At 39.3% G+C, this 15,003-nt stretch overlaps 1 protein-coding gene across 4 annotated transcripts in view; it reads right to left on the bottom strand.

Annotated features, from left to right (window-relative positions):
• Nucleotides 1–1,229: 1,229 nt before the first annotated feature.
• Nucleotides 1,230–15,003, bottom strand: part of Dpy19l1 (dpy-19 like C-mannosyltransferase 1) — a 121,599-nt gene continuing 107,825 nt past the window's right edge. For 2 of the 4 annotated variants that reach the window (XM_074065304.1, XM_074065305.1), the window contains exons 17-22: nucleotides 13,179–13,203; nucleotides 12,393–12,512; nucleotides 10,735–10,909; nucleotides 9,942–10,041; nucleotides 8,661–8,786; nucleotides 1,230–3,986 (exon numbers count right to left, since the gene is read on the bottom strand). In XM_074065304.1, the coding sequence (XP_073921405.1) occupies nucleotides 3,830–3,986; nucleotides 8,661–8,786; nucleotides 9,942–10,041; nucleotides 10,735–10,909; nucleotides 12,393–12,512; nucleotides 13,179–13,203 (703 nt within the window). In that variant the 3' untranslated portion in view covers nucleotides 1,230–3,829. The remainder of the gene's footprint in view (nucleotides 3,987–8,660; nucleotides 8,787–9,941; nucleotides 10,042–10,734; nucleotides 10,910–12,392; nucleotides 12,513–13,178; nucleotides 13,204–15,003) is intronic. The other 2 variants (XM_020170494.2, XM_074065306.1) reach the window with 2 other exon arrangements.

Here is a 15,003-nt window from a genome sequence, read left to right as displayed (position 1 = left end):
CTTTAAAATCCCCACACATCACTGGATTTTGTTTTCTCCCAAAGTAATGTTACAAAACAAAGTTCTATTTCAAAGGATTTTCACTCCATCTTTGAAAAGAAACAAGGTCCAGTTAACATCTTCAAAGTATTTAAATGATCCATAACTCCTATTTGTGCTGTGGTTAACAATGACCTTGGCTGTTCTTTGTTCGTTGCAGGTAACATGGAAGCAATGTTCCCTAGGAGCCATAGAAGGGACTAATGAAAATTAGCTCCAGACACAGGGAGGATTTATCTCACCTGCCCTACAGGAATGGGGCACCCATTCTCCTGAAGAACAGAATTGGTGCCACCTGAGAACTGGTAACAAGTGCCAATTGGAGGGTTCTCTACCTTAGACCAACGGAACCAGAAACTTCTGTGTAGGGCCAGCACTATACAGGCCTTGTGGGTAATTCTGATGCCCAGTAGTTTTTAAAATCATTGATAGAACATTTCATTCCCCAAAAATGTCAGAATCAAGGTGCCATTGTGTTAGGAACCTTGTTATATAGGAATGAACTAAACTCAACTGCCTTCCCTCCAAAGAGGTAAAGCAATCATGAAAAGCCAAGCAAAAACACAGAGCTGCAACTTAGGGAATGTTATGATCCTGATGCATGGATGACATGAGCAGGAATTTCAGGTGCTCAGGATTCTTGAGCCTGCTCTGAGAATGAAAGCACAGACAGACTCTTAACAGCAGAGATTGGAAAGATTTTATTTGTAGAGAATTTAGTTGGAGAAAAGAGAAGAGAAAGACTGCATATTGGAGGATGCAGGGGGACCCGGAAACTGGTGATCCCATGGGTCAGGTTGGGGAGTGGGTTTTATAGCCTATTTGCATTGCCTGCTGGCAGGAGATGCCTTTCAGATGCAAACAGGCTTTTCCTAGGGAGGAGAAGTGTCTCCTTGACCACTTATCGCCTTTTGGGACCTCCTGCAGTCTGTCCTTCAATTCCTTCAATCCCAAATTGTCTGTGGTCTAATGTATGAGAAAAAGTTTTCAGTAATTCTGCAATCATCCCTTGCATATCAGTACCCAGTACCACCAATAGAGACCAGGCGTCTCATGGATCCTATCATTACAATCGTAACTACCCCTTTGTGAGAAGACTGCAAAACCAGTCCGTGGGTGTATGACTACAAAATGACTCTGTGCATGTTCACAGTCATAGGATAAAGGAAAATAGCAGGCAAGAGAAACACTTTCCATATTTTTCATTATCTTTTTTATTTAACATATATATTACATGTAAACAAGTGGCGTAAAATTCATAAAAATACAATACTCCTATGTAATATCACTTTATTCCTGATGTGGTCTTTCCTTTTCTACTTAATGTCATTGGCCTATTTTAACAGTACACTTTTCCTGCCAAGCATTTTTACAGGCTTATCTTTTTTGTGGAAATACTGCCCCAACCTTGTTATTTAAAATGTCATAGCAATAGCTATTTCAATCACTGCTTTGCCCATCCTTATGTTCCCCACAGTAAAGCAAAAATATTTTTAAGTGCTAAAAATATGTAAAATACTGAGCTCTAACACTGCTTTGTCATGTATGCAGAATCTACTACTTCTTTACCATGAAAGTATTTATACCGCACAGTGCTGGCTGCTTCTGTAAGTGCTCAAGGCTGAATGAGCAGAGGACCCCCAAGCCTTCTGTTCTCAACTGACTTGCCTGAAGTACAAACAGAGTTTGCTGGTGGAGTTACATTAAGAAATACTGTTACAAAAGAATTCTTCTGGAAAAAAACTAATTTAGAATAATGTTTCCCAGCATTACAACAGTATTTAAAGTTTTTTTCTGTACAGAATTTCCAGTCATCACATGTGAACTGTGATTGTTGGAGGGGAGAAGAGAGAAGAGAGTAACTTTAAAACTAGAATGGAAGTAATGACAACTGCTGGAGGGACAATTGCAGCTAACACAGAGCACCCCTCCCCTCTTCCCATGGCGATGACTCTCATTCTCCTCAGCCTCAAGGTGTCTTCTTCCCATTTTTCCAGATTGCTGCATCTTTGCTCAAAGGCTATTCCTAATTCATAAATCCCCATCTGCATCTCTATATTCAGAACCCAGTAAAGCCTAAGAAAAAAAACAGTCAAGCAGCAAATGAGACAGAGTGACCAGAAATCTGTACAACACTAGCAGAAGCAATCCCCTGGGGCCAACAGCAGGGAAGGGACTCCCTGGAGGAGGTACAGGTTCTGGCTCTAGGGAGGGTTAGGGATAGGGATGGTGCTCCCCACCAAAGCCACACTCCTCAGTTGCACATGCTGTTTGCAGCTGACCAATACAAACAGAGCAGGCTTGTCCTTGGGCTCTGGTAAGAAGGCAGAAAGAGAGTAGCTCTTCTGTGGCTCCCAGGAGTGGGCACCGGAAACCATCCCTGAGGACTCAGGTCTCAAGGACAATCCACAATGAGGTTAATCTGCCTGTGGTTAATAAAGAAAAGACTGTATAAACGTGTAGCCAGCCAGAGTCATGGTTTGCTTAGAATTTAAACCTGAAAACCATTTATCAAAATAATGAAGATTTGTTTTAAAGAATCTCATTTCACACAAATTAACTTCTAAGAAACAAAAATTTATACAAGAATTCAAAACAAGTTTGGAAAGATTTCAAAATAAAAATAAACAGGAAGAAAAACTAAAGGGAAGCCTGAGTGTACCATGTCCTCATACTGAAACGATACTTTATACAGCCAAAATTATAACATAAAGCTTAAGGCTTTGTCTTAGCAAGACAGGCAGTACTGAAAGTAAAATGGAAAAACTCCGTTATTTATTTACTTTTTGACAGAAAAATTAGCCTTTATTATATCTTAATAGTAAAATAAAAATTGCTATATTCTACAGTCCACTGTCAATTATGTCTACTCAAATATACATTGGTTTCTAGATGCACTACATTTGGGGTTGTTCAAAATAGTTTTTCTTAAAAGTGTAATTAAACATGAAAAAGTTTAAAGCAGTTTAAAGATATTAAAATATAGACATTTGAATAATATTAAAAATGAGAAAAATACATTTACCATTTTTAAAACCAAGAATAGGTATCTGATATGCAACTTAATGAGTAAATAGCACTTAACGGACCAAAAAAAGTGTGTGCGCGCGCGTGTGTGCCTGTGCGTGTGGGGGGAGGTGGGTACACCATAATGCCACATGGTTGGAAATCAATGGGACTGGTCCTACCCCAAGGTCAAGAAGTCTGTATTAATAGTGGGCAGGAAATGCTTCATTCCAAGAATAATACAGAACAAAAAAACGAACAGGAGGACGATGAACAGGTAATTACACATAGCAAATACCTGCCCTCCCCCACTACCCCACCTATGACTCAAATGATGAGAGGGACTGATGTGCCTGAAAGCCTACCAAAATCACTGAAATGTCCAAAGACAAGAACAAGAGGCAAGGATCAAAGCAAGGGGCATAACAGTCCATAAAATAAGTCCCTCCAGAGCTGAGAACTGACTACTTTCACGCGATCTTTGTCATTACCCATCACATATTTTTACCAGGTAGCTCTGCTCACTTTATGCCAAGTACAAGTATGTGCTCATTTGCACAGCAAATTTTAAGGGGTTCACTGAAATAGTAACAATTGATAAGGGCAGATGTCATTTTTACAGTCAGAATGACATTCAAGTTGACCAAATAAAATGTTTTCTATTTGAAAACAGTTACCTATAAAAATTTGGGGGCGTGTGAATTAAAAATAAAATGCAAATTATTAGCAAAACATTAAAACCATTACTGGTGTGGTTCTCTGTAGGCAGCAGTTCATATAGCAGTCATTCTTTTATGACTTCTAGGACTTTGTAAACACTGTTCTGGAATACAGTGGTAAAGTGAGGCTTGGAATCCTTCACCAAGAGGTTACATAAGGGAGTTTTCCCAGCATTGGCAGGATCTTCCACATCCCAAATTTCAGGCATACTGCAACCAGGCCTAGAATGATGAATGTCCACATTAAAATCTGCATTCTTCATTTCATTTCATTTTTCTGCTTATATTAACTTAGTTTAAAAAATCCTAAGGTAGTCATCTACATTGTTTGCAAGTTGCTACAAGTCCTCTTTAGGCTGAGGTGAATGTGGCACAGAATATACATGTGCAGTGGCTGGAGTGATAGAGACCCTGGTAAACTCTGCATAAGATGCTTGCCAAGAACATGGTGTAGGGTACTCACCTTCACCCAGTCTCAGTTTCCACATGTGTGAAATGAGGAAGCACCCATGATGGAGCTTAGTTGTGAGGACTAAGAGCAATCAGATATCAAGCACCATGCCCAGCTTATAAACATATATTAATTTAAAAAATAAACTGGCAAGTATGCCTTGTTCAAAGGAAGGTGCATTAATTATACTCTAGAATGAATCAATTTAAAGGAAATCTCATAGTATTAAGCTTACATCTTAGCTAAATGCAGAATTAAATCTTAAAAAGAATATCTTTTTATAAAAAATAGTGTGACACTAGTATAAAGCAGTATTTGCCTAAAGAAGTTGTTCAAAATAACTGTAACATTCATTTTAAATCAAGAACAGCTTTATAGGTAAAACTGCTAAGAGTCTGCTACAATTCATACTTTTTCATTTGGTTCTTTTTTTGGGGGGGATGGGGGGGATGGGGGGGAAGTACTGAGGTTTGAATTCAGGGCTTTGCTCTTGTTAGGCAGGTAGGTGCTCTAATGCTTGAGCCATGCCTCTAATCCTTTCATTTGCATTTTGAGCAGTCTTAAGAAACAGAAAAATGTATGAAAAATTCAGACTTGACCACTGCTTGTGTTTTGTCATACTTGTTTCACTGTTTTTGTTTTTCTAAAGAGACAAAAACATTTCCAACAAGTCCCTTTTATCCTTAGTGGCAGTCCCATCCTGCTTTCTGCCATGCAAGGATGTTTTCCATTTTTAAGTAACATCTATAATTTTTAAAGTACCATTATAAAAGTACCTAAATACAGACCTAAACAAAATAAAAAAAAGAAATGGAAATCACTGTCATCTCCAGTCATTTCTTAGAGGTAATGTCTATAAACACCCAGCATATATCCTGCTAGATATTTTTTTTTATTCATGCTCTGTTTGTCTCTCTCTCTCTCTCTCTCACACACACACACACAGACATATTTATATATACAGATGCTCCTGGGGGTTTTTATTTTTGAGATGCTCCTGGGTTTTTAAATTTATTTTGGCAATATTGAGGTTTGAATTCAGGGCTTCACATGTGACTGCTTGAGCCACACCTCCAGCCGTTTTTATTCTTATTTCTGGAATAGGGTCTTGCTTTTTGTCCAGGGCAGCCTAGACCATGATCTAATTATTTGCACTTCCTGCATAGCTGGGATGACACATATGCACCATCATACCCAGGTATTGGTTGAGATGAGGACTCAAGAACTTTTTGCCCAGGATGGCCTGGAACCATCATCCTCCCAATGTCTGCCTCCTGTGTAGCTAGGATTATAGGTGTGAACCATGGTGTTCAGCAGCTTCTGGACTGTTTTTATGAAATCGGGATTATTCTGGGACTGGTACCAACAAAATGTGGACTTTTTCACCATCTTAGAATATAGAGACCTACTTTGCTCTTTTTAATAGTTGGTAGTACTCTAAATTAAGTACTACTGAGTCCTCCTTTAATCATTTCCCATTTGCCATTATAAGCCAGAGACATTTAGAAACACTCTTGTGCCTATCTCCTTCTGCAAATTGAACTTCCAGATGCAGCACTATCATTCTATCAAAGGACAACACAGTTTTTCACTCTGCCCAGGGAGGTTTTACCCATGAGGGTCCATGTGAAAGGAGTTCCAGGGCACATGTTTTACATGTCTTCATTAACATCAGATTCTACCAATCTTCAACACCTAGAATAAAATGGTTGTGCTTGGGCATTTCCGCCTTTTAATATCCTCAAGTATGTCAAGGTTGACAGCAAAGAGCCACAGGTGGTGGAGAGTGGAGACATACAGGAAGTAGAAAACTACCCTGAGTTTCTCAGAGTCGACAGCTCTTAGGAAAAAGAAGGGGACAAGAGCTGCCTTTGTGAGTTCCGTCTGCCTCTTAAAACAACTCCTCAGTCCTTATCTGAGTTTCCTAATCTTTTCTCAAGTTGGTCAGTGGGGAGATGGGGAGATGGGTAAGATGGGGGATAAGATGGTGTGTGCCTGTAGTCCTGGCTAGCCTGGGCAACACAGTGAGAACTTGGCTCAAAAAAAAAGAAAGGAAAGTTATTAGTGAGGATCTGAATTATTTTCTTCTGTATACACGTACTTCAACTCTATTACCAGAATTAATGAAAAAAAGCAGAGAACTGAGAATAAGAGTAGCTATTAAAAACTCATCTACATTACACATTTGGGTGTATTTTCGTACATGTATTTGCACACAGTATGATGTATTTAAGGACTAATCAAGCCACACAATTAAGCCACTTGCAAATGACATCATATATATATTGTGTTCACCAATGTGCCAGGTCCAGATTAAGCTCTAGATTAACCCTAGTCCCTCTCTCATTTTCTCTCCAGTTTTCCATTTGCTTTCCTTATTCTGATATAGTTTATGTTCCAGAAACCTGCAGGTGTCTCGGGCTGACAAAAGTGATGGAGAGTAAAGGCCATGGTAATAAAGAAAACCCCCATTCTGGTAGAAAGCTCTGTCAAGAAACTCAGTTCTTCCTGCAGTGAATATCAACATGAAACAGATATTGGTCCCTCATCCTTCTCTCCTATTTGAGTCTTCCTTCCCTTCCCTGTCAGAACTCAGAGCACAGCTTTTGTATTGTCTCAGGCTGAAGAAGGGTGGACCTGCCTAAGGCTTTCCTAAGAGTGTATAATCAGTCTGGCTGAAGTCTTGGAGTAATGAACAGAGTTTGTTGGTTAATGAGAGGAGAAAACAGATGAGTTCCCTTCCTTTCAACTCCTGCTGGAACCAACATAATTATGACAAGTCCAGTTCCAGATAAGGAAATCCAGCCACTATCTTCTCCCATCCCAACTTTAGTATGTTCTGCAAGTAATCTGAAGCCAGTTATGGCTGCTGGCTTTGCTTAGTGTGCAATATTTATTGCTATACTCCCTTTCTTTCATTTCCCTTCTCATGTACATAAAACAGTGCTCTGCCTGTCAGAATATGAAACTCCTATAGTTATGCAAACCCAAGGTGCTTTTCTAACCCATTAGAACACAAAGCCTCTGCAGTTTATATACTCAAAACACCATGCAAGGGTCTAGAAAAAAATGCTGAGTCTTGAGCCAGTGTTTACTGCTTGCTTGGAGGAAAAAAGGTTATGGAAATTATCTTTATGTTCTAGAAACCTACAGATGTCTCAGGAGAGTGCAGCTTAAGAAAATAAAGAAGATCACAACTTGGTAGAAAGCTCTGTCCAGAAACTGAGTCTTCTACTGCAAATGTTAGGTTATCACTGATTTCTTGTAATGACCTTGTAACACTGTTGAGAGATGCTTAGAACTTTGATCTACACTTATAGAACAAAGTTAATTAGAGGTGAATATGTGAATTTATCTATTCATATGGTCACAGGACTTAGAACATTTTCTTAACATTCTGATATTCATAGGAAAAGCATTCAATAATCAATAATTATATTAGTTTCTGTGTGTGCATAGCTATATAGATATTATGCCTTACAACTATTTTCACTAATGAATCAAGATATAACCATTTTGTCTTAATATCCTTCTATATCACTGCAATATATGATGGCCAAGTATAGCTGCAGACATAGCAATCTCCTGGAGATTTCTGTTTTAGCAAAAGAACACTAAGAATTTTTAAAATAATAGTGTTCCATAAAGTATCACCAATTTTTGGTGAAATGTCCATGCATTGTGTTCCTCAGGTAGTAAAAGCTTTGTCCTTTAATGACAGGATCCTGTTATTTGCTGTCTAGTCACCCAGGGGTAGCATTTCCACATAGCAACTTCAGAACTCACATTTGGGATCTTCCTGGCACTTGTAGCCATATTCTGCTTAGTGAATATCTCCATGGAAATAGAAACTTTCAAACTATAAACCCAAGAGAACATGGGTCATAGTTAATTAATTACTTCCCCACTCAAATAGGATGGGCAACCAGCAAGAAAGTTTCATTCTGTGTTGATGCTGCCAGGGAGCCACACCCACCCACAGGACAGGACACATGGGGACAGAGATGTGCTTTGCACATCAGAGGCCCTGACTCTCAGCAGTTTGACCCACTGCCATATAATGAGACTCCCTATTATTTGATTTCAGGCTCTGGAAGTCTTTTGACAGAAAATAGATCCAACTTTAAGTAAAGTTTTTTTTTTTAAAGAAAAACATCAAAGGCAAATTACAATTTGGGAAATTATCAGTCAATGCCAACATAATGCCTTTAAGGTAGCAAACACACACAAACCATGAAGAAACAGATACTTATAATGACTAGAAAAGAAGAAAACTCCAACTTAAATAATTATCTACAAAGCTTTTCACTCATATATTGCAAAAAGTTATATATGTGTATGTGTATATACACATATATATCATACTACTGGCAAAAGGTTTGGCAGAATCCTAAATTAACTTTTCATATCATATTATTATAAAATATTAACTGCTAAATACTCACTTGGATCTTCTTATACACCATGATTCCTCTAGAATGTAATAATTCACTTTTAACTTTATCAATTCTCGCTTCACTTCTTCAGCTGCTTTTCGACTGTACATTGAGTATACTATTTTTGTTCTAGCTCTTTAAAGAAAAATGGGGGGGCAGAAAAAAAATGAAGATTACAAAGATACAACCAACAATATTTGGAAGAAAGCACAGAATGGGACTCAAAAAATACACAGAAGAGAAGCAAGTAGAAATCCTCACAGGGTCCTCCTCAGGGGCAAGGCTGAGGTCAAGAATAGAAGTGGGCATAGCACAAGAGTCCCGGGGGAAGCGGTTTGGTTTTAATACATGCCCATGTTTCCAGACTTAAGTCTTCTTCGGGTTTTGTTCACTTGCTTTGTTTTTAAATTGGTCACCACTCTTTCACATGTAAGGACCCGTGTGTGTGTGTGAGTGTGTGTGGATAGGGGTGAACTATGACAAACACAACTCTAGGACTCGAGAAGAGGCAAGAGCCCCAGCACCTTGGTACCAACAAAACTCAAGTGGAGAGTAAGCAACCCTCCGCTTACCTTCTAGGTTTAAGAAATATGAAACTTACTCCATAAAACTGGTCTGGAAATTAGCTTGCCAAACTGAATTTTTAGTGAAAAAACTTTTTACTTATAAAATGTACATCACACTGTTATGTAAAAATAATATACTAATAGGATTTGCCTAATCACTTAGGAAATAAATAACTTTACCTATTCTAGAAATTGCATCAAAATTAAATTTATTACCACTTCAAAGAGAATATAAAAGCTGTAATGTATGGAAAAAATTATAAGTATCAAAAAACAACTAAGCTCATCTAGAAGGCCAAATTGGTGAAAACCAGAATAAAACCTCTTTAATAGGATTGCGTTTCAAAGGATTCCTCAGAATTCAAGAAAAACAGTGGATAAGGAAATCTTAATAAATACCACAAGCTAATAAGTCTCTTGAGGACTGAAAGATGCTGGTGTCTCATAAAGGCCCAGATATTTTGGAGCCCTGTTAAACTACAATAGGATTTCTTGTTCCTGCCTGAAGAAAGACAACTCCAAAATTTGCAGCTTTACTTCCCTGTGGTGACTGAACAGTTTTGTTCCCAGCTCAGTGGTCTTATTTCAGCATCTCTACCCTGACACTACCCTGAACCCCAGTTCACCATATCCTTTCTCAAACACTCCTCATTTTGCTGTTTTCCTCCCCCTCTATCTATTCATATAGAACACGTGTTTTAATAATGTGCGACTGAGTACCCACCTCAAGCCTGCATCTTCGTAATGTGGATGGTTCACCACAGGCCGAAGCGCAGACAGCTTCACGCTTGCCATGGTGGGCATGGCACCTGCAAACACTGCATCTGAAAACAAGAAGGCAGCATTGGAAAGATGCGGGTGACCATCGGCAGGGCCTCCTAATTCAACTTAACTATCTCGCAGGTGACAGGGCTGAGACCCAGGTACGCTGTGGCTTCCTAGCAATGGCAGAACAGAATGAAGCCAGATAGCTCAAGTGGAAGTCAGCAACCAGGCCTGGGTGAGCTGTTTTTCTTGGAAAATAGCTTTATCATTTCATCATCGGGCATTTGCTTATTTTTTAAATATCTCAGAAATCTTTCCTGATTCTAGGAAAGAAGTATCAAATTGACTACAGAAGTTTCATAGCACCAAGGAATTCTGAAAGATGATTTAATATTCAATCATTTGGTACTCATGACAATAGTCTTCTTTTCAACATGAATAAAAGATCACATTCCCTGAGTTCAAGAAAGAATGGGAAGGACTAATATTAAAAATTCATTAAGAAAACAAGCATAACAAAACTGTTAAAATGTGGCATTTATAACCTTGGATAAATTTTGAAAAAATTCAAATTTATGGAAAATAGTGAATAAATTACTAAGAAAATATGTATGACATTTCTCTGTGAACCATTTAAGCTGGATTGAGGATTTTTTTTTTTTTAATTTGGGTATAACTTTGCAGTAGTATATGACATTGTGGAAAAAATCCTAGCTAGATGATATGATGTTTTTGTCTTTTTTTTTTTTTACCTGGTTTAGTACTATATTTGATCCATTCTATAAGTTCTTCTTGGGGCAAATTACTGAACTCCCCTACAATATTCCACTGGGTTTGTAGATTTGCTGAACCTTGAATTGACATTGCTGCTAATACAGCAAAAACAACAGCACCAGGATGTACTTTACAAAACAGCCATCCAAATAGCTGAAATCAAATTAAGAACATATTGATAATTGTTAGTACAAAGCAGAACATATCCAATAAGTGAAAGACCTTCCCCAGAAAAGAACACAGTTTCTGCTAGAGTCCCAGGTGTGGTAGAATTACCCTCAGCAGAGGCTCTAGGCACAGTGATTCTTGGGATCAAAAGAACTCTCCCACCAGCCTATGGAAGAGGGACCTGACTGAAGAGTTCTTCTCTCAACCTCCTCTCTGTACTCCAGATCCAGGTAAGCCAGGGGCCACCCAGGTACACAATTGACAAGGCCCAGTGCAAAATGAAAATGTGAGCCAATCATTAAGAAATGCAAAACAGACTAGGGATATAGATGAACAGTACTTGCCTAACATGTTCCAGGCCATGGGTTTGATCCCCACTCCCCCAAATCACCACAAAAAGTTTAAAACAGTAAGAGCAAATTAGCCCAGCACAGGGTCCTTCTGGTTTCAGGGCCCTGTGCAGAGGTGACAGCAGAGGCCCCACCCCTGGTAGCAGCCCAGGGCTGTAATCTGTCTGGCTGTGGGATGGGATTTAAGATAAAAGGATTCTAACCATCCTTCTTTCCTATCCCAGCCTGGGGGAGTCAGGAACAGAGCAAAGTAGTGCCTCTCTAACAATTCCAACATTCTGACCAGGAACCCTGAGGCTGGAATTTGTTCCACACTCAAACAGTCCACACTCCATAATAGCACTTTGTCCCTACTATTCTCCCCTTCATATCATTTCCCTGCATGTGTGTAGAGCTGGATTTAAGCTTCTTAAGAGCATATATATACACGTTAGCTTTTGGATTTTTCCATCTGCCACTTTATCCCCACCCCTAGAAGAAGTGCTGGTGCTTAGTAAACATTTGGTATATCTAAAAGAGATGCTGCTTTTACACCTTGGCTGGTTGATTGATGAGAAAGTGACACTGTGGAGAAGCATAAATTAAAATCTGTGAATATAGGACACGGAGGCAGTAACCAAGAAGAAAAGCAGTAAATAACCAGGGATGGATTAAACAAAACTTAAAAAAAAAAAAAGTGAAATCAGGGATGTGCACACAAATGTGCATTTAATAAATGAAAGAAGAAAACTTTAAGCCTGCTAATGAGTAACAACATATAATTTGCAAGTAGTTATAACTTAAAATGAATTGCTAGAATTCTTTATGGTATTAATGTCGAAAATGGTTTTAAAATTAAGTTCTGCTACCTATCAGGATTTGTAGTGATCACTCATGAGCTCAGCCTGTACTGACTCAGTGTTGGGTGAATGCCAAGGACTATTTTAAAGCTAGAAGGGCAAGATCAGCTTTGATCTTTACCCTTTAGGAAAGATGAGTAAAAAACCATGAAGAAGAGCATTAATTATAGTGACTTACAGTACCTTGGGTAATTCAGCATTATTTTAGAGTCACTCAGTATTCAAGGCTGGGGTAAAGCTATCACACCAGCTGTAACTTCACCACAATGATCACATTACCTGTCTTGAGCAGATCAAGGAAGCCATAACACACATGTGCGGTGTCAAGAAGAGTTTCAGTCTCATAATCAAAATGCCAAGGGCTGTATATGCTAACAGTTGCAATGCATGATAAACCAGCTAAAAGAAAGAAAAAGACTGTTTCTTGTTACTATTTGTGAAGTTTAAGAATACACTATTAAACTGGGGAATATACAGAAAAGGTTATTTTTTCCTTAGTAACATTAATACTACTTTGATTTCTGTAATTCTTAAAATTTACTTTCAGATTGCACTGTTTTAGTAGAAGGGTAAAATTATAGTCACTAAGGCAAATGTTTCTGTAATGCTGCTCAGAGCCAAGTCTATGGTTGGTAAAGCTACCATCACAGCAAGGTAGGAGAGTGGTCAAAGAAATGACTGCTGCCTGTAGATACCAATGTGCCACACTGAGCTGCCAGGAAGCCAGTCTGGGTCTCCAGCCTGCATTGCTATACTGCAGGGAAAGATGAGCAGAGAGGAAAGTGGTCTCCAATCATACAGACATCTAACATGGGTGCCTCGGTGGGTCTGGAAGTCAACTGCCATTATTACTGTAAGGAATATCCACACAGACCAGAAGACTTTTCCACTTAATTGTTTCAGCAAACAACTGCTCAGTGAATCTGTGTGCAGCATTCTCATAAAAACATTCTGGGCTGTTATGACAATGATTAATGACAATTGTCAATAAACTCAGAAACCAGAACTAGAAAGTCAAAATATACACAGACATTAAGATAAGTAAAGTGTTGGTAATGTCTTTACCTCTCCATGATCAAACTGGTGTTTTCTGAAATGAAAAAAAAAAAAAAATCATCATTGAATCACTACTGAAACACTTCATTTATTTGCATTTTATCTTATAAATATAAGTTTTGCAACTTCTCCAGTATTTCCTAGGACATATATATGTAAATCAAAATAACAAAAAATTATATACCAAAACTGGTGCTACAGCCATTTAAGACAGTTTATTTTTAAAATGACAATGGTACAATACATCCCGAGTATCTAATGACTTGGGTATACATTATGCAAACAGCAGCACACTGTGATGGACCACATCTCTCACCAGTGAGACCTAGCAAAACAGCGAAAAAGACCTCTTCAGCCTTCACAGCCCTGTATGCCTGCTTCCCACCCCCATGGCCCTCAGCTCCCCCATGCACTGCAGCTGTAGTAGAGACAATTTAGGGTTGGGGAAGCCACACAGGAGATTTTTCTTAGCACCAGCTATAGAATACACAAATAGCCACAACTTTTTGCTTTGCTTAACAGCTCTCCTTTCTTTGCGAAAGATACATGCTTTTCTGAGAAGCTGACAAGTACTGCCTGCACTTGTCACAGCAGGGAGAAAAATCATTTAAAAATGGGAAGTCACTGAGGGCTGGACGTGTGGGTGAACTGGTTAGAGCCTCTGCCTAGCAAGCCTAAGGCCCTGAGTTCAAACCCCAGTACTGTGGAAAAAAAAAAAAGTAAAAATGGGATGGTGGTCATGGCGCTCCCTCACTGAAACCCTCAGATGGGTTCCATTTACAATTAATGTGAACTCTCAAATCCCATCCCACTGCACATGGTCTTCCTCAGCTGGTCCTATTTCTCCTCCTTGACACCCACCTCCTCCCATGCTCCCTCCTCATAGACAGGCTCTTGTCAAGGCTAACAGACCACGAATAATGCCAGAGACCTCTTGCTCTCCCACTTCCAGTGCCCTCTCCTTGGTCCCTCCTACCTCACTGCCCTGGTTTGTCTTCTGACAGAAAACTTCACATTTGTGCTTTATCACTTGTCTCTCCCTACTGAAATGAGCCCTTCAAGAATTTAGGGTATAAATCCATCCATCCACTCAATTTCATTATACACTAAACACTCCAGAGACAGAGGAGTTACAAGATAGAAAAAAAATCTCTATTCCCAGAGCTTATATGCAAGTCAAAGAAGACAAACAAAAGGTAAATAAACCCATGTCTCATGGTGACAAGTATTGTGGAGAGCAGGAAACAGGGTGCAAGATGTAGGGAGATGAGTGCCTAGAAAGGCACACTTTAATCAGCCTGGTTACCAACTGAGTGACACCTGAATGGGGCCTGAGAAGCTCGGGGACAGCATTTGTGGCAGAGATGAGAAAGGATACAAATGTTCTACAGTATGAAGGCCTGCTGGGCTTACCATGAATACAGAGTGATGAGAGAAGAAAAGGGAGAGCAAGAGAACAGTGACAGGAGGAAAAACCAGAGGGGATCAGGGCCCTGGATACCAGGATGAAGACTCTGGGTTTACTCTTAGTAACGTAGAAAACTGCTTGAACACAGAGTAGGAACATGATCCAACTTCTGTTTGAAAGGCTCACTTTACTGCTATAGGGATGGACCTGCACAGCAAGAGCAGAGGCTGGGGGTCAGCATGGTGGTTAGGAGGCAATAATCTAGGAGAGGTAGTACTGCTATGGACCAGGATAAAGGTGGTCAGTGATGGCTAATGTCTGTATAAACTTTGGATAGATTCTGAAGGGGAAAAATGGCAGGGTTTGCAGGTGGTCTGATCGTAGAGAAGAGGTAAAAAGCAGAGTCAAAAATGAGGGTAAGATTTC

The sequence above is a fragment of the Castor canadensis genome, chromosome 2, assembly GCF_047511655.1.
Source record: "Castor canadensis chromosome 2, mCasCan1.hap1v2, whole genome shotgun sequence".
NCBI lineage: Eukaryota > Metazoa > Chordata > Mammalia > Rodentia > Castoridae > Castor > Castor canadensis.
The sequence above is the reverse complement of the archived record's forward strand: the minus strand, read 5'-3'. Positions and strand labels throughout refer to the sequence as shown.